We start from the raw sequence: 20,070 nt of genomic DNA, 5'->3' as shown, positions 1-20,070 counted from the left end.
TATAATTTCTATTTTCTTCAAAAAGAAAATGTGTGCACACACACACATACACACACGTCTGAACACGTGAGTGTTCTCATCTGCATATGTCTCCGTCTGTACCGAGTGTCTGACACATAAACACTCAATAGGTGCTGCTATTATTCCACATAGACATAAACACAGGGAACACAAGTTGTTTTTACACAGCACCCTTCAATGTACCCACACAGATTCAAATAGACAATAATGTGTGGGTGCCCATTCTCTGTGACAGGCACTGTACCGCCCAGAGCATCAGATGGTTGTCTCGAACCCTCCCGATAGTCCCGTGAGGTACGCACTGTGTGTAATTCCCATTTTTCACGTGGAGAACCTGAAACTCAGGTCCTCTGCCTGCATTCACACAGCCGGTCACTGCGGAGCCCCTTCACAGCAGTACATGTGTGTGCCCATGTATGCTCACAGGCGCACACACGTCTGAAAGCACAGAGATGCACAGACCTCTTCTCACGTCCGCACGCATGCAAAGACGTTCGTGCATGCAGACACTCCCGAGCACACATGGGCAGTCTGTCTTGCCTCGCTCTCTGAGGGATCTCAGGGCCTTCTGGAAAGGGCCCTGAAGGTGCTCTTGGTCTTTGGCTAACACATCCCTGGGTGCTGCCTGTCACATCCACTCTGGGTCCTGGCCAGACCCAGACCGAGACCTGAGAGGCAGGAATCTGGCTCCGATGCTGATTTAGGCACTGCCAGCATCCTTCCTAGAGGTCTGGGTGGCCTGACACTTGTCCTCACCATCTGTCTCCCACTGGGATCTCAGAGGACGGGGATGGGAAGGATGAGGCAGAGGAGCTTGGCCACAGGAGGAAATAGGAAGAGGGTGTCTGGAAAGTGTTCTCTGCCTCCCCGACCCCCACTCCTTTCCTACACACATCCCCCTTGGCAGGCCTCTGTCTCCCTGCTGCTAGCAGACAGCAGGCGAGGAGCAGTGATTCTCTAGATTCTCTAACTTTAGCAGCACCAGACTCGCTAGAGTGCCTCCCTGGAAGTGCTCCTGTCTCCAGAGATTCCAATTTAGCAGGTCTGGGTAGGGCCCTGGAATCTGCATTTAGCAGACCTCATTCCCCACCCCCGAGGCCCCCCTGACTCTGATGAAGGCAGTCCTTTTCTTTCTTTCTTTCTTTCTTTTTTTTTTTAAGAAAACTCAGGGCAACTTGAAATGACCCACCCAGATGCGAAACACTTAACCTCTGGGGAGCTGATTACTGGCCTACACAGCAGAAAGCTTATGAGTCATCAGCTGAGTTATAGGATAACCAAAAATATTCTCCAGTATTGTTCCTGCAGGAGTAGGAAGCTTTGCTTTATTCTACAGTTCAGCCCAAACCCTGACCCTGGCCCAGGAGTCATCGGTCAAGGGGGAGATTATGCAAGAGTGTGGATGGTGGTGTAAACCACCACCACTGGGGGAAAAACACTGCATGTGGCTCCCTAGCCCAGGCATCATTAGCAAAGAGTTCGTGAAAACCCCTGGTGTGCTAGGGTAGAGCCTGAAGAAGGCTGGACACACACCCTGCCTGTGATTCCATATGAGGACAAGGTCACAGCATGCTCGTCATGGAGCGTGCTCTGTCACTCAGGAATATAGGACAATTTCCCAGATTCAGATGATAGCATCTCCTTTAGAAGCCCCCACGGATAAGCTGCAGAGCGGAGGCCCTCAAGACCTTCTGCAGCCTGAGCATTCCGAGTTTCTGTGCTGTCCTCCCCTCAGGGAAACAGAGCGTCAGCTGCCTGCCACAATAGCCACACACATCCCCATGGCCCAGCCGCTCCAAACATAAACCGCATTAAGAGAGCCTGCTGGCTCTGCAAACACAACTTCAGACCAAGTCCCCTGAATGGAACTTTTCCAACCAATTGCCCACCCCCAGTGCCTCCTCCTCAGAAAACCTGTTTCAGCTTCAATCTCCCATCCCACCCCCTGTGGTGGGCAGAATCTAGTGGAATAATGAGAAAATCACCAGGTAGGGATTGGAAGCACTACCCTAGGTGGGCAGCAAGTTCCTGCCGCCTGCCCTCCTTCTCCAGGGATGGAGAAGGGGATGCTGGCAGAAGGCAGATGGGGGCTGGCATGCTGGGGGCATCCCACTTCCCCGCCTCCCTCCTTAGCACCACAGTCCTTTGGGATAGACCCAGCCTGGGGCAGGGGCAGGGACATTAGAGGAGAGCTGGGTGGGGAAGCAGGGCCCAGAGGCCTGGAACATCTCCCCATCCAATGGACTGCTGCGGGACTGCAGCCCTCTGCCTGATCTTGGAGCTTCTGGTGTCTTGACCCAGATTTCCAGGTTTGTGCTATACAATGACCTCAGGATTTCCCATCTCACCTCTGAGCTCTCATCCATCCTCTTCTCTGCTTAAACCCCAGCCGCTCACCCCTGAAGAGAGCAGCCTCTTCATGTCTTCCCCATTTCTCCCCTTCTCTCCCTGCCTGCGAACCGATCAGGCTTGGCCAGTTCCCTGGTAAAGCGCCCACCTCCTCTGAACATGTCCTAGAAATGAAAGTTTTCAAATCACATTGAGGGCCTGGCAAGGCCTAAGGGTCAGAGCTCCCCACCTGGGCACACAGTGGGTAGCAATCTCCTCTCTCACTTAAACGTCCAGGGGAAGGCTCAGCTGGCAGGAACAGGCGTCCAGAAAAAGTGGCCAAGACTTACTGTAGTCTGCTCCGTGAAACCACATTCCAAATGTGTTTCCCACCCAGGCCTGGTCCCTCCCTGCCTTAGCTTCTTGACCCCCTGCTCTGGTCCCCTGAGACGGGCATCTCCACCTTGCTTGCACATGCGTGTATGTGTGTGTGCTCTAGTGTGCTTGCACATGCACACACACGTGAGCTCACACAGTCTTGGCTTGTCCTGAGCCCCGTGCACTCTTGAGGGCACCAGGCTGAACAGTGGGCACCCCTCACCCCATAGAGATCTCTATGACCAGCTTTCTCCTTTCTTCCCATCCTGGCCGCAGTATTCCTACGAAGGGATGGAGATCAACAACCTGCCGGTGGAGCTGACGGTTGTGTGGAACGGGCACTTCAGCATTGACAATCCGGCTCAGAATAAAGGTGCGGAAGGCGGGCCGGGGAGGCGGGCAGGGAGGGGCTGCTCCCATTCAGGGCGGCGCCGTTCCGTGCCCACCCTCCAGGCCTCCCCAGCACCCCCACTGCTCTGTGACTGCTCCAGTGGGTGGGCAGCTGAGTGCAGTGGAGGGAGCAGGGTTAGCAGGGAGCAGCTAGCTAACTGGGCCCCTGCTTATGGGGTAGACATCCCCCGCCAGCCATGTTCTTCTGCCCAGGCCTTTTTCGCATCCAAAAGGCAGAGCGGACAAGGCTGCCCGTGTCCCATACAGAGGCCAGGACTGCGTTCCCGGTCCACACTCCTGGCTCCCCCCCGCCCTGCCCCCACCTCCAAGCCCCTCTTGTCCTCTGCCTGCAGTTCACCTCTATAAGTGCGGGGCCATGCGTGAGAGCTGCGGGCTGTGCCTCAAGGCGGACCCGGACTTCGAGTGCGGCTGGTGCCAGAGCCAAGGGCAGTGCACCCTCCGGCAGCACTGCCCCGTCCACGAGAGCCAGTGGCTGGAGCTGTCGGGCGCCAACAGCAAGTGCACGAACCCCCGCATCACAGAGGTGAGCTGTGCTCCGCTGGGCCCTGTCCTGCCCCCTGGCTGGGCCCTGAAAGGCACGCCTGGCATGGTGGCCGGCACCCCATGGCAACAACCAGGTGCCCAACTGGCTGCAGGCAGCCTCATTTTCCTGCAAATCTGCAGCAGCTCTAGGCTTGGCTCAGAGGCCCTTCCCACATCAGAGGAGGTCGAGAGCTGAGAGGGCTCAGCTCAGCTGTCCTGTGGCGTCCCCGTGTGCCAGGAAGGACGCGCAGTCCTTGACTCCCCTTACTGGACTCCAGGAGTCTCGGTGATGCGCCCATGAGGCTTCATCGGCGGCAGCTCGTTAAGCAGTCAGTGCATGAGCCCAGGCTGCATAGGGGTCAAGGGCACGGACCCCAGCCCTGGAGAGGTGGAGGTCAGAGTGGAGAGGCTTCAGGGTGAACACAGAGCGAGACCTAAGCTGTCAGATGGCAGAAACAGCTGGGGAGCATGGTTAGGAGGGTACGGGACACAGGCAGTGCAGCCAGGAGCACTGATGGGCAGGGCAGAGCTAGAGATGCAGATACTGGGGTCACAGAGATCCCTGTGCCATCAGCTGATCCCAACTAACTGTTGGGCCCCATGGCCCTAATTCATCTCTATCTCCAGGCCTCAACTTGCTCATCTGTGCCATGGGCCTAAGCGCTTACCTCCCAGAGCAGGGCCAGGGATTATATGAGTACATTCGTACAAATGCTTGGTTGACACCCAGCTCGTGGGGATCTCATCACCTTCTTCCTCCTCGTTCATCATCAACCCTGTTAAAATCATTGTTAAAGTGTCTAAGCCCTTTACTTCCCTGGTGTCTTGGCAGCCACACTCCCTCAGGGAGACTCCCTAAGGTACCCCCTACCTTGATGGAATCCCTTACTCTTCTTGTAGAATAAGGAAGAGACATGCCTGTCTCAGTGACAGGACGATGTCTGATACGTCGACTCCTGACGCCCAGGATTTAGCACATAGTAGGTGCCTCGATGCTTGGTGCTGACAATGATAATGTCACAGCAGGGACAGAGGGAAGAAGAGGAGAAGGAAGCTCCGTCTGCCCATCCATAGTGAGTGGACGCTGGGCACCCAGCCCTGGGCCGTGTCACACACGCCCGCGTCTGGTACCCTAGCAATTGTTGCTTGTTGTTTAGTTGCCAAGTCGTGTCTGACTCTTTGTGACCCCAGGGACTATAGCCCACCAGGCTCCTCTGCCCAGGGGATTTCCCAGGCAATAATACTGGAGTGGGTGGCCATTTCCTTCTCCAGGGGATCTTCCTGACCCAGGGATCGAACCCAAGTAGGCTGCATTGGCAGGTGGATTCTTTACCACTGAGCCTCCAGGGAAGCCCAGAGTTACAGGCTGCACATTTGTGTGGTGCTTCAGAGTCTGAAATAGCCGCCTATCCTTTACCACATCTGGGCTCACAGCAAACCTGCTGCGTGATTTCCTAGGGCTGCAGCAACCAAGTGCCTTAAACAACAGAAACACATTGTCTCTCAGTTCCGGAGGCTGGACATTGAAATCAAGGTGTTGCAGGGTTGATTCATTCTAAGGGCTCTGAAGGGAAGGGTCTCTTCCAGGCTCCTCTATCCACCTGCTGATGCAGGAGACACAGTTCAATCCCTGGGTCAGGAAGGTCCACGGGGTTGCAAAGAATCAGACAGGGCTTATCCACTAAACAACAACAACAACAACTCCTTGGCTTGTAGGTGACTGTCTTCTTCCTGTGTCTCTTCACATCGTTTTTCTTCTATGTGTGTCTCTGTACAAATCTCTTTTTTATGAGGACACCAGTCATATTGGATTAGGACCCACTGGAATGACCTCATTTTGACTTGGCTACCTCCATACAGACCCTTTCTCCAAAGGTCACAATTCTGAGATTCTGGGATTTAGGAACTTTGACATATGGATTTAGGGGAACACAATGCAACCCATGAATTGGGGGTTATTATCACCCTCTCCTACATAAAAGGTCGACACTGAGACCTACTCTGACCAAAGTCTAAATCAAAGGAGTCCTGAAAAGCTGGTCTCTTGATTCTTGGATTGCTGTCTCCCCAGCTGCAAAGGCAGAAGACCATCCACTCATTCCCTGGCTCCTCCCCTCACAAGTAATGCACACACAACGGGGATGTGTAAGACAGGAAGGGGTTTGACTCCTGAGTGAGCAGCTCCTCCAGCAAAGCAGCCTCCTGGTCATGGCCCCCTGGGTGTGGGGCCCCCCCATGTTAGTGCCTCCCCCCATGTTAGCCGCTTCACCCTCCACATCCCTGGTTCTCCAGATGTCAAGAGAGCTTCATTCAGTCCTGACTTCAGTCTCCTGCATGAGTCAGAATCTCAACAATAGTTCTCAAACCACGGAATGATACTCATGCATTTTACATATAGAATTATTTGGAAAAGGCAGTCAGGTGGATGCCTCTGGTCCCACCTCTATATGAGGGCTCCCCTCCTTTCCCGCCACCCCCTACCCTCAGAGCCTGTAGCAAGAAACCATTCCCCGGGGCTGCCTTGCAGGACTGCTAATGGTGTGTCTGGCAAAAACGATGGGACTTGCCTTCTTCTTGGCCCGAGACCAAGAAAATCGCAGGGGGGAGACGGCAAATGAAACAAATCTCCCTGCGACAAAGGCTATTCACTGGCTCCATACTGGTATCGGCCCTCCGGGGATCCCGGGCACCTGAGGACTGAGCCAGAGATAAAACTCCCTTTTCAGGACCACAGGCCATGAAATATCATGATGCCGCTGCTGCCAGGTGCCAGTGGCGCCCTGGGGACTGGCTGGGCAGGCATCTGGGGAGGACAGGGGCTGCCCCAGCCCACCCCCTTCTGTCTGGCCACCTTCCTCACACAGAAACAAGCCTATCTCCAAAGAATCTGTTTTTTTCACTGCAGTGGAAATGTGCATGTGCATGTACGCTCACTTAGAGATTGCACACCTACACATCTGAGAAGCATAAGTGTCTTGACCTTTGTAGGTGAACAGCTTAGAAAGCCCAGCAAAGCTGTTACTCCCTTCCCCATCTCTCACCCTCCTGCCAGGATGGAATCCCCACTTGTAACCCTGGAAGGATAGAGAGTAGGTCATATTAAAGAGGTACCCTATCTGGACTCCTCCAATTGTGATCCCGTTGACATTGACCAAGAACCAGATGCTGGTGTTCAGCAGCGCCGAGAACAAGAAATGGGCCCTTCTCTGGTCTGTCAGATGCCAGGAGAGGCTAGCATGGAGTGTCTTCTGCTATTCAGGTCACTTCTGTGTGGGCTCATAATTAGATCACATGAAGTGTATGGAGTCCCCACCACAAAGCAGGCCCTTGGTTGTTGAATTCTAACATTCCAATCATGGGTTTTTAGCATCAGTGGTGACGTCTCAGGAGGGAAAGCCAGTCATTTTGGCCAAGTTTATGAAAATAAAGTCTAAATTAAACCCATCTCCTTAGAAACCGAACCAGATAATGACAGAGGAGCTGTGACAAACATTTTTCTAACTCCAGGAAGATGCTTGGATAGTTGGGGTGTTCAATACAATTACAACTTAAGAAAATAACTATGGTGCTGTCACCAGAAGGTCCATGAGGAGAAGGGAGGCATCACTGCCTGTGCTCACAGAGACTCAGGATCTGAAGAGGAGGGGGCAGGGGGATGGCAGTGCGAGGAATCAGACACAAACGCTATGATGAACAAAGCATACAAAGGTGTCCTAAAATTTCAGTGGAGAAAGACAGAGAGAGCCTCTGGTGATGGGGAAGTGACTGTTGACAAGGATCTTGAAAGATGGGTGGATGCCATCGTGGAAAGGGCTGTGGGTTGATAGGAGGCTTGTTCATTTTCATTGAGAATGGAACTAACGTGAGGAAATACTGCTGCTGCTGCTGAGTGGCTTCAGTCGTGTCCGATTCTTTGCCACCCTGTGGACCACAGCCCACCAGGCTCCTCTGTCCATGGGATTGTCCAGGCAAGAATGCTGGAGTGGGTTGCCTTGCCCTCCTCCAGGGGATCTTCCTGACCCAGAGGTCAAACCTGCATCTCTTTATGTCTCCTGCATTGGCAGGTGGGTTCTTTACTACTAGCGCCACCAAATAAATGCTGGTAGGCTTTAATTCCGATTTTCTATGAATTACCCAGTAACATTGCAGATCACATTCTATCTCTTCTTCTGTGAAATGGGAAGAGGAACAAGGGGCTTTGAACCCTGCTCCTAAAACCATCCACAAACACAGAATACTCTTCCAGAAGCTCCTGCCCATCCACAGTCCCAGACCTGGGTGCCCTTGTGGACTTGAATTCAACTCAAGGAATTGGGTGAAGGGAACGGGGTATAGAAGGGGAAGAGACTCTTCCTGTGCCATCAGCCGGTGGGGGGTGATGCTCTGTCTTGGTATCAGATTATCGTGCTTCCTCCTTCCAGATAATCCCAGTGACAGGCCCCCGGGAAGGGGGCACCAAAGTCACCATCCGAGGGGAGAACCTGGGCCTGGAGTTCCGGGACATCGCCTCCCACGTCAAGGTGGCGGGCGTGGAGTGCAGCCCTCTGGTGGATGGCTACATCCCAGCCGAACAGTAAGTGGAGGCCTCCGAGACGTGGGCAGAGCAGGGATGAGAAGCCCACGTAAAAAGATGACTGACGCTGACATCTTCCCTGGTCAACAGCAAAGGCTCTTAGAGCTTATGCACAGAAAAGGAGAATGTCCCTCACCTTCTAGGGTGTGTGGCGGGGGGACTCCTACAACTCCCCAGCTCCTGAACTAGCCAGCTGCCACATTGGGGGAAGTCCAAAAAGAGAAAGGAGAGAGGGCAGGGAGAGAAGGGGAAAATGATCATTAGCTCTTTGGGGGTGTGGAGATGAGTAGGAGCAAGATGGATCAATATCAAAATCTACAGTAGTGAGAGTTCAGTTCCTCCCCCTGACTCCCTCCGATGTCTCTAACTCCCCAGTCCTGTCCACTCTCGGCTATGAAAAAAGCTAATCCTATAGGACCATCTATGGAGGCTGAGAATGGACCTCCACACCCACTCTCATGCCTGTAGGGACTTGGATTGTTTTCCTCCAGCAAAATCTGCTGGTCCACAGAGAGGGCCATTAGACACATGATCTTGACCATGGCCTTGACCTCTAACCTACCTGGCAAGGGAGGTCTGTGAATCGTGTATTGCCTTGTAAATAAGTAAAGACAATTTTCCAGCCCAGCAAACACAAGCATGAAATAAATGTTCACCAGCACAGTAGAATCTATATTCTACACCCTCTATATTGCCCCTCCCAGAGTGAAACCTTGCCACTTGTCCCTGTGTGCATAAGTTCTTAACTCTTTGCAAGGTCTCACTTAAGTAGGTGAATGCATTTACACTGTGTTGCCTGTCTTCTTGCCTGGGAAATCCCATGGACAGAGGAGCCTGGCAGGCTGCAGTCCATAGGGTCGCAAAGGAGTCGGACACAACTTAGTGACTGAACAAAACAACAAAGGAAAGCAAAACTCATTCAATTAGTGGCTCATTTTCAATACCTGGAAAAAAGTACAATATCAGATTTTTATTTCACATTATACACCAAAATAAATTCTAGATGGAATAAAGAGTTAAGGGTAAAATATAAAACTATAAAAAGATTAGAACAAAATGCAGGTGAAAATTTATTTGATTTCAAGAAAGGGAAGGTGTTCCAGGTATGACTGCAAAAGAAAAAATATAAAGGAAAAGATTAGGAAATTCGAGTACATAATACTAAAACTTGTGCACCAAAACCACTGTGTGCAAAGTGAAAATATGAATGGTAAACCGAGAATACAGTTATATCCTGTTACAGTACACTTTTTCTTAACATATAAAGAGGTGCTATAGATGAAAGGCAATTATCACAAAATTAGCAGAGTGTGCATGTGCGATTCACAAGACAAAGAACCAAAGTCATATGAAAAATGTTTAATATCAGTAGCAACCAATGGAATGCAAATTAAAACAGTGGGGCCAATTTTTAAAAGTTAATACCCGGTTCAAATGAGAGGCATGAGAAATAGCACATTCATACATTCATGTCAGGAGGGTAAATTGGGGCGACCTTCCTGGAAGGCAATTTGGAAATGTAGGTCAAATGTCTTTAGCCTGGCCATAATACTTCTAGAACTTTCCTCAAATAAACAGAATGCACAAATATTTATTTGCAAGAATGTTTATTTTGGCCCAATTTTTAACAGTGAAATTGTAGAAGCAATTTGTATGTCTAAAAATAGGGAATTAATTTAATAAATTATTGTATATACCTAGGACACTAAACTACAACGCCATTAAATTTGATGCTGTAGGAGAATCATGACCAGGCATATACACAAGTTATTTTAAGTGAGAACACAGGTTACCAAACAGAAAAAAAGAGTTTATAATTAATTTTGTAAAAGAAAAGCAAGACTGGAAACATAAACACCAAGATGTTGACAGTGGATATTTCAGGGGCTGCAATAGGGGCGCAGGGATATATATATGGCAGGTGATTTTTTTGTCCTCTTTTTTTACCGACCATGTATTAATTATGTTACTGGGACAGAAAAGCATATATTTTTCTGTGCTTCAATTCTTCATTTATAAAATGGAGATTATTTGTATTATACATTTGCATAGATCTAGAGAAAGGTCTGCACAGATTTATACACCAAGATTTTGAGAGAGATTAGTGAAGAAAGGCACACTTGCCTTTTACTTCTGTACTGTGTTCAAGGGTATGAACCATTTTATAAGTGAAACAATAACAATTTTTTAAAAGGGGAGATGTTCAGACTTTCCCTTACCCCTCCCCGTGCCAGATGGACTAGGAGCAGAAACCACTGCCTGGGGCAGTCCATGCCTTGGGAGCAAAGAGCTCCGAGGCAAGGACTTGAAAACCTTAGGTCTGCTCTGAGGTCCCTGTCTGATGGCTGCGTGCCCTTGGGTAGGTCACTTTACCTCTCTAGGCTCTGCCATCTGTATTGCCTAAGCTGTTTGGCTGCAACTTTCCCTGCACTGTAATTGAGAACTGAGCGGACAATTCATGAATTAGGGACTGAGTGTCTGGGGTCCTCTCCGAGGCTCCCCGTTTTTCCAAGGGCCCCCAAGGAGACCCCTGTAGATCACACTTCATTTCCTGAGAACCAGGGAGGAGCCCTTGCTGGAGGAATCAGTGTCTTCCACCTCCTCCTCCCCTGCCCATCCCTGAGATGGTACTGCAGAGAAGGAGGCCCAGGTAGGCGTGGGGCCCACGGGTCACGGCAGGGAGGCCTGTGACCTCCTGTGATCCATGGGGCCGTCCTCTCCTCCTGCAGGATCGTGTGTGAGATGGGGGAGGCCAAGCCCAGCCAGCACGCCGGCTTCGTGGAGATCTGTGTGGCCGTGTGTCGGCCTGAGTTCATGGCCAGGTCCTCGCAGCTCTATTACTTCATGGTGAGTCCTGACCACCAGCGGCCTGGCTGGGCAAGCACTGGCCACCAGCCTCTTTACCATGATTGTTGGACCTCTGTGGGCAAACCCAGGCCAAGGTCTTGGGAGTCCCATCCTGCAGCGCCTGAGAGTTGGGGAGACGTGGGTTCACATCCTGACCCTGAGGGGCTGGGCTCCAGGGAAGTGGCTTTGACTCTTGGGCCCCAGCGTCCCCTTCTGGCTGAATGTCAGCCTGACCTGGTGGGTGAGGGTGTGGGCTATGCATGAGAACTGTTGGGATTTGAACCCTGGCTCTGCCACTTAATAACTGGGTGAACTTGGGCAAGTGGTTTAGCTTTCTGTGCCTCAGTGTCTCCATTCGTAAAGTGGGGATGACGATAATAGCAACTACCCCATGGTATTGTGGTGAAGATTATATAGAATAGATCGATCGCTTCTAGGATCACTACCTTGATGATTTCTAGGGTTGCCACCTTGCCTACTGTGCCCCACCCTTTCCCTGTGTGCTGGCAGCCCACCCCTTCCATCCATCATCCCCACTCACCAGCATCCCAGTCCTCAACCTCCTTCACTACAGCTCCTCACCCGCATCTCACCCACACTCCACCTGCCTCCTCCCACATTCTTATCCCCTCCTGCCCCAACACCCTTCCCCACACCTCCCTCCCAACCCCACAGCTTCCACAGACCCCACCATTGCCCTCACATTCCCTCCAGTCCGGACCCTCCCCAGACCCTGAAAAGGCTGCTGACCAGCCCTGGCCAGGGATTCTGCAGCAGGGGACCATCCCCTACCACACACACGGTGTCATTTACAAAACTATTACCATCCAGTTAACTTCTCAGGTTAATGACAGATGTGATGAGATCATTTCCTCGTGATTCTCAGCTGCTTTTGGAAGTGGAAGCCTGAAATGATGGATTTTACATCTGGGCATCAAATGCCCTGAAATATGTCGTAGGAGCCCTTTTTTCTCCTTCCTTCCTCCCCTCCCCTTCTTTCAACTGTCTTCCTCCTCTTCCTTCTTCCTCCTTTCAGCTGACAACCACGTATCACCTTGCACAGTACCCCTCCCTTGGTTATTTGATAAATACTTGCTTAATTGGTTGAATGCTATAATTTGATGGGCCTGACCTGCAGGTGACACAATGATGAATCAGACTCCATGCAACCCCTCCCTCACACAGTCCAGAAGGGGAGAGGAGATGAAGGACTCTCCAGGAGGGAGGTACATCAGGTGTCCCTCCCTGCCTGGGTCTTGGTCTCTCCATTTCTCCGCTCTACTCTTTGAAAACCAACCAACCTTATGAACATGGCTGACACTGAACCCACACACAGGAACTCATGGAGAGGAACACACACATGTCATGGACTTAGCGGACGTGTAGTTTTACCTATTTGTTTAGCATTCGTACCCACACCTCGTTCTGAAAGTTTCAGGAAATTTTCAAGTTAAACCCAACACACTTTAAGAAAACTAGTGATACATGTATATATATTTATATAAATGTATATACTATACATGGGCTTCCCAGGTGGTGCTGGTGGTAAAGAACCCTCCTGCCAAAGCAGGAGATGTTAAAATATTCAGATTCGATCCCTGGGTACAGAATGTCCCCTGGAGGAGGGCATGGCAACCCACTCTAGTATTCTTGCCTGGAGAATCCCATAGACAGCGGAGCCTGGCGGACTACAGTCCATGGGGGTCTCAGTGAGTTGGACATGACTGAGGTGACTTAGCACACACACACACATATAATATATATACATTTATATACACAGACGCTGTTATTGCAGCAGAGCTGAGAAGCAGAGACAGGCTGAACCGGGGAGAGTCAGTGACAATGCTCCCCACGTGTCTGAGAGGTGTGGCATGGGCGGCGATACTTGGGCATGAAACGTGGCTCTGAATTACCTGACGGCTGTGGTAAAAGGGAGGACACTGCTGCATGGCCGAAGCAAGCGCTGGACTTCCCTGGCCAGTCAGAGACCTGGAACGGTGTTCATCCCGTGGGCTCTTGGCAGAGACCAGGTGAACGGTACCAGGAGCGGCCGCCACCTCAGGAGGCTGGTGCTTGCTTGTGCCCCCGCTCTCTCTGTTATGTTTCCTGCCAGGCTTCTCACCTTTGCAACTAACTCCAAGGCCACTGTCCCCAGATGTCCTGCCATCACCTCCCATGGTCTACCTGTGGGAGGGTAGACCTGCTGTCAGCTCCTGTAAACAGCGTGTCCCCCTCACTTGCCCATTTCCTATCACCCAGGCCCACCACCTCGGTGGCCTTGTGATTCAGCGTCCCCTGACATCTGATGTCAGTCCCTCCATCACCATGTCCTTGAGTCTGACTCTCCCCATTCCCTGTGCCATTACACTGGCCTCCTTAAATGCCCACCATTGGCCTGAGCCCATTCTAATCCAGCCACATGAGGGGATACCATTTTCATCATGTCAGCTCCAGGAGAGCCCAGGGTGCCCACTGCCTCTAGACTTTGTCCAAGTTCCTCGGTCTGCTCTGCCCACCTATCCAATCCTTCCTCAAGTCTTTGAGTGGCCTGACTTCCTTCCCTTCTCTATCTCCTTCTTCCGCTGCTCCTTCTGTGCTGTCTGCTCTTGAGTTTAACTCTTAGAACCTGTCCAGGCAGGAGACATTCAAAAGCCCCTTCCTTCTGCTCTCAGGGAAGGTCAGTCTTGCCAGCATGATCATTTCTACCCCAGAGCAGGATATGGTTGGAAGTAGGGTATTGAGGGACGGCTACATGGAAGGAGCCAGAAGGAAAGGCAGGATCTAAGACAGAATACAGCTTTCCATATGGATCTTGAGTAGTGGGAGGCTGTTCCTGGCATAAGGTGTGACATGGAAGGGCACCAAAAGATGGGAGCAAAAGGGAGCTGGGAGGCAGGGGTCGATGGGGTAGATGAGAGATTGGAGCAGAAGGGCATGTGAGGTGTGGCCACAAGGCAAAAACGCACTGGTCTAGTGGGTCCCGGGGGCCCAGACATGGGTCGCTTTTCTATTTGACGAACTATCCTGGGGATACATGTCCTCTTCGGAAGAACTTCAGGGAGGGGGAATAGTGCTAGGGACTCCAGCCTCCACCTAACAGCCCACGTTGCATTTAAAGATCCGGTTGTTGAGCGCCTCGATACAACTGCCAGCAACAGAACTCCTAAGAGTTTATGGTGGGAATGAGGAGCAGAAGTCCCCCGGCTGTGAGTCACACCAAGGAGGCAGGAAGGACAGAATGCTCCTCCATCATGTTCCCTTCCTCCCAGCACCTCAGAGCCTTCACTGCCTTCCCACCCTGCTGGGCAGCTTAAAGGGGGCACTCTTGGGACCTCCCACAGATTCCCTTCTGATTCAGCTGGGGAGCCCTTTCCCAGCTCCTCTGGGGATCAGGGGTACTTCTCAGGGCCTGGTGATACTGGGGAGCCCCAGTATCTGGAAAAACCATAGCTTTGAGTAGACAGACCTTTGTTGGCAAAGTAATGCAAGGTCGGGGCAAAGTTTGGGTCTGCCTCAGTTTCCCTCCACAAATCAAGCCAGGCTCTGATGTGTGGGCTTATTCACTCCAAACCCTGATGCCAAGGCCAACAGACTCCAAGTCAGCACTCTTGAGCTTGTCACCAGTTCCATCCCTAGAGATCTCTGTGAAGGAAACGCTCTTCCCTGCCTCCACTGGGGAGGGAGCCAAGGGAGGAGGTGGCCAAAAAATGCTGGAATTTGATTTCCAATGCAGACCCACTGAGAAATATTTGTGAAGCAAGCCTTGGATAATGAATAGTTTCTCACAATTTTAAAACACCTGCCCCTGTTGCCCTTTCCCGGGCCCCTGGAATAACTCCATGCCCAGCCAACCCCACGCAGAAATGCCACTGCAAAGCCAGGATTACTCACCTCTACCCCTTCTGCCCATCAGGCTGTCAGAAAACCTGTTTTCTGTTTCCCTTTGCCCGCTACCCCTAAGTAACTCACTCACATCCCCTTTCCTCTCTGGGCAGGTCAGCAGGAGCCAACTCTGAAAGTTCTCCCTTTACAGACTGCGGGACAAAGCCACCATCGGTGGGAAGTTAGAACCAGAAAATTGTCAGGCGCGTTCTGAGAAAACCATTTTTTCCCCCCATTCTTTGTGATCAGAGAGGTTAAGTGACTTGCGCCAGGTCACACAGCGCAATCTAGGCAAAGCTGAGAAAAGAAGGCTCTTTCCGAAGCTTCTTCCCACCTTTGCGCGGCTCTCAGGGTGAGCCAGCATCAGAGCCAGAATAAGCCTTTCCTAGGCTTGGTGGGTGCCACGGGGCTGCCAGAATCAGGATCAGCGGGGACCGAGGGGGCGGGCCCCGCGAACGCGCCTGCGCAATGGTACTCGTGTGTCCCCTTGCATCCCCGCGCGTGTGCCCAATGCGGGAGCCGAGGCGCGCCCCTGTCAGGCCGCCAGGCTGCGGGCTTCGCTTGACACTTCTCCTCCCCTTGTGTTATCGATCGAGGCCTTTCCGAGAGGAGGTGGCCTGCCCACTTCGAGGAGCTGAGTGGGTTCAACTTCTGGTGCTGAATTCTTTAAGGGAGTAGAGAAGAGAGAAATCTTCATTTAAATGCAGATACAGGCTTCTCACCTGGGACTGAGAAAGTTTTTTCCATTAAAATGCTAATGAAAGAACAAACTGAAACTCCAAATCCTCAGCTCACAGAGCCGTCCCCCGCCCCCTCCCCACCCCACCCCCAGCCCAACTCTTCACTCCATCCCCTGACCCTTCTTTGCTGCTTCTCCTGGCTTTCCCTGGGACTCACACATCCTGCGGGCCTGGCCGCTGGGAGCTTTGGGCAGCTCTCTGTGAGAGGCCTGTGGACCCAGCAACTCACCTTCTTGAGAGCAACCCACGCTGTAAACTGGAGAGGGGGTGAACTCCAGCCCCCGAGTCATGTCTCAGCCCACTGCTTCACTCTATGACCTTAGAAACTTAACATCTCTGACTCTTGTCTTTAAGATGGGCAATAATGCCTACCTTGTAGAATTGATGGAGGGATTGAGTATATATATATATACTTTATATATATATATATAAAGGGCATATGGGCCTGCTCGCTGGGAGGCTGCCATGACTAAGGATTCCGCAAGGCGGCTCCAGGAGTGGGGCACTGCCCCAGGCCTGCCCAGAAGCATCCTCAGGCCAGATCCTTTCCTGCACAGACGCTGACTCTCTCAGACCTGAAGCCTAGCCGGGGACCCAGGTCCGGAGGCACACAGGTGACCATCACGGGCACCAACCTGAACGCGGGCAGCAATGTGGTGGTGATGTTCGGCAAGCAGCCCTGCCTCTTCCACAGGTAACTCATCTCAGGGCCGGCTCCAGGGATCCCAGCGCAGAGGGTGGGCGGGGCTGAGCGTGGCAGACTCCAGCTGACCTTTTGGAGGTGCTTCTTCCTTCCTGAGAAAGTGACCATTCTTTCTGAGAGGAGACTTTATGGGCATGCTTGGCTGTGGCTAGTCCGGGGATCTGCCAGGGATCCCTACCCTGGATGGACCTGTCATGCTGTCTCCTACCATTTAGCCTGGGTGCCCCCATACCATCCACTGTGCAGGAGGACCCTAGGGTTCCACAGGACAGGGTTTGGAATCTAGGGTACCTGCCCCCTGGGTTAGCTAGCTCCTGGGCAGCTACTGCAGAGCCAGCCAGGACTGCTAAAACCTGGCGAGGGTCACAGAACCTGCAAAGGCAACTGACTTTCCTTTCCTTCTTCTGGTTCCACTGTCCAGTCACAGGAAGACACACCTTCCAGGAGCTGAGCCAGGAACCTGGGGTGGGGGTGACGGTTAGAAGGGAGGTGGGAGGCGAGAGGTACATCTAATGCACAGCTAGAAGAGGTGTGGTTGGCAGGAAGCTCTGCAGAGAGAGATTGTCCTCTGCAGAGAGAGATTGTCCTGGGAGAGCGCTATACTGAGGGCCTGATCTGAAATCAGGCCACGCCAGTCCTTGCCTGAGTGTTCCAGAAAACATGGCCCTGACCCTTGTTAAAATGGTAAGAGCTTGTTCAGGACTACTGCAATAGGTGTCGAGACTATCACAACGGGGATAGAGATCGGACTTCAAACACAGCAGACAGCTGGGGATTTATAGCCAAGGAACAGAGTGAGGGAGGCCGAGGATGGAAAATTACTAAGAGGAAACAAGGTTAAGAGGATTCTTGCTAAACCGACTTAACAAGACTCTTGCTGAAGGCAGTCAGGGTGATCAGGTATCAAGAGTGAGGGAGGCGGAAGCTGCCCAAATATCAAGGGTATTCAGATATCAGAGTGGGGTGGGGGATTCTTACTAAATCGAGTTAGCAGGATTCTTGCTAAAAATGGGAGTAGGCAAGTGGAAGGCAGGGCCCCAGAAGGAAGCCTAGTCAAAAAAGCGGGCTCAGAGGAACCTGTCTACAGTTGGGTCAAAGACAGAGTCTTGATCAGTAGATCTCAGGGCTTAGTGTCCAGGGCAGCGCTCACCCACTGCCCCCAAGGAGGCTGATGAACAGGGAGGGGTGCAGGAGGGCCCTGACTCCGGACCGCGCGCGGTCCTGCCCGACACCCAGGAGCCCAGCTCCCCATCTCCCCTCCTCCCTCCAGGCGTTCTCCGTCCTACATCGTCTGCAACACAACGTCCTCAGATGAGGTGCTGGAAATGAAGGTGACGGTGCAGGTGGACAGGGCCAAGATCCACCAGGACCTGTTCTTCCAGTACGTGGAGGACCCCACCATCGTGCGGATCGAGCCCGAGTGGAGCATCGTCAGGTAGGGGCTGTCCCGGCCTCAGGTGTCCCTCCCTCTCAGAAACCTCGGCAATGAACTGGGAGCTGTGTGGATCAGACCTTCCCGCCGGGGCTCCCTCTTTCTACTGAGAATGCCTCTGAGCGGGACCTGGCCCTGGAGGCAAGCTCTGGCCAGCAGGAGCTTACAGTCCCTGATTTGAGGATTGGTGGGCAACTAGGAAAATGGTGAGCGCTCTGGACTCTGAATCCAGCTATCTGAGTTCAAATCTCGGTGGAACCTTTGGGCTTCCCAGGTGGCGCTAGTGATAAAGAACCTGCTTGCCGATGCCGGAAATGAAAGGATTCGAGTTCGATCCCTTGGCTGGGAAGATCAATCCCCTGGAGAAGGAAATGGCAACCCACTCCAATATTCTTGCCTGGAGGATCCCATGGACAGAGGAGCCTGGCTGGCAGGCTACAGTCCTTGGGGTCACACAGAATGAAACAAGACAGAAGCAACCTAGCACACGTGCACGCACGGGCTACTAGGAGGCTGGACGGGGCTTCTGAGGGCATCCTGATGGCATGGATGCTCCCTGGTGGTCATTGGGAAACCTTTGTATCAAGGCCTGGATGGGGGGGGCAGGGTGAGAAGTAGACTTAGGGTTAGAAGGACTGAGTACCGCTCAGCTCCACTGCTTAACAGCCAAGGGACCTTAAAGCTTAGCTAGCTTGTCTGGATTCAGGGTTTCTCATAGGACCCCAAGAGAATTATGTGAGCTACAAACACCCGGTGAGGTGCCTGGCTCCCCTTCCCTCCCCTCCTCCCCACCCCCCAACCCCTCCCCATCCTCAGGCCACCCCACTGGCTGCTTCAGCTCTGGGAGGCCGAGGCCGTCTGGGGTCAGGAGACCGGGCAAAGCATGAAGACGTGGTCTCCACAAGCCGAGAGAGGGGTCAATGACGACTCCAGTCCAGAGAACAGTCTTTTGAACAGGGTCAGTAGACTCCAGCCCAGGGGCCAAATCTGACTGTCTGCCTGCTTTCATAAATAAAGTTTTATTGCAACATGGCCATAATCATCCGTATATGTTTTGTCTCTAGCTGCTTTCTCACCATAGCAGCGGAGCTGAGTAATTATGGCAGACCATATGGCCCCAAGGAGCCAGCAAGATTTACTCTCTGGCCCTTTACGGGAAGTTTGCCACCTGGCCTTACACACCCAGATGAAAGGCAGCCTTTGGGAGCCTTTGTTGTCCTCAACTGTTACTCTCTCTAGGGCCCAGACCTTATAAGCTTTAATTGTAACCTGAAAGCAGGTAAATATAAGACACAGAGAGGGGCAAAGAGCCTATAAAAACTGTTCCAGGATTTGCCCCCAGGGCCTGGTGAGTCTAGGAAGTTGGCACGGCCCCCTGTTCTTAGACAAACTCTATGGTTCCCCAAGGCGTTCACAGCCTGGTTTAATTCAGCTCTTCCTCATGTTGCTGTCACAGAAATAGAGGTGTTGGCCTTCCCGGCGCTCAGCAGTCACCCCCAGTCACCCTCACATCGAGAGGAAGGCTGGAGGTGCGTTCTAAGTGGGTGAGGCTCCAGGAGGGGGTGTCACTGCAGTTAACGAAGTCTGGAATGGGAGTGGGGCTCTGCAGACCTCTAGACTTTCCACTGCTTGCAGCAGCCTGAGTTACTGATCAACAGTGATGGGGTGATGGGGGCATTTGATAAATGTGTGTGGAACTGAGGAATGAGAGAAGATCAGGAGATGGCTGGACACTGGAGGCTCATTTGCCAGCCCTCCTGGGGGCAGAGAGCCTCTGTAGGTCTCACCAGAATCTTCTTTCATGTGCGTGCATGTGCGTGCGTGTGTGTTTCAGATGGAACAGGTGGAGGGCAAGAGGAAGAGAGGGCAGTAATGGATAGAGTGGTAGAGATCAATGTGCATGTCAAGGATTCTTTACCCTCAATCTTATACCCACTTACCCGTTTTAAGTAGGTTCTTCTCAGTGATATGCCCCTGATTGTAGATAACTCGATTCATCACTTCCCTTTGAGTAGCCCCCAAGGAAGTCAGCCCCCACCCCATGCCAGCACATCTCAGTGGCACTGAGGGTAGGACAGTGGCATCCAGGTTTCCAATGCAAAGCTACCCAAAGACAAATCCTGTGATCTCTCCTATTGGCAATCCTCCAGCCAACCCCCACCCAGGGTGCGAGAGCCCTGGAATGTTTCATATTTGCATTCTTACAGGAGGTTCCTGAGTGTCTGAGCCTCAG

The 20,070-nt window shown here is 52.3% G+C and overlaps 1 protein-coding gene across 1 annotated transcript in view; it reads left to right on the top strand.

Moving 5' to 3' along the window:
- PLXNA4 (plexin A4) overlaps positions 1 to 20,070 on the top strand; it is a 472,117-nt gene that overhangs the window by 391,842 nt on the left and 60,205 nt on the right. The window contains exons 11-16 of the mRNA XM_061165826.1: positions 3,004 to 3,100; positions 3,471 to 3,661; positions 8,082 to 8,233; positions 10,963 to 11,080; positions 16,260 to 16,396; positions 17,676 to 17,840. Coding sequence (XP_061021809.1) covers positions 3,004 to 3,100; positions 3,471 to 3,661; positions 8,082 to 8,233; positions 10,963 to 11,080; positions 16,260 to 16,396; positions 17,676 to 17,840 — 860 coding nt within the window. The remainder of the gene's footprint in view (positions 1 to 3,003; positions 3,101 to 3,470; positions 3,662 to 8,081; positions 8,234 to 10,962; positions 11,081 to 16,259; positions 16,397 to 17,675; positions 17,841 to 20,070) is intronic.

Source organism: Dama dama, chromosome 18 (genome assembly GCF_033118175.1).
Source record: "Dama dama isolate Ldn47 chromosome 18, ASM3311817v1, whole genome shotgun sequence".
Lineage (NCBI taxonomy): Eukaryota > Metazoa > Chordata > Mammalia > Artiodactyla > Cervidae > Dama > Dama dama.
This window is presented reverse-complemented; position numbering and strand designations above follow the sequence as displayed.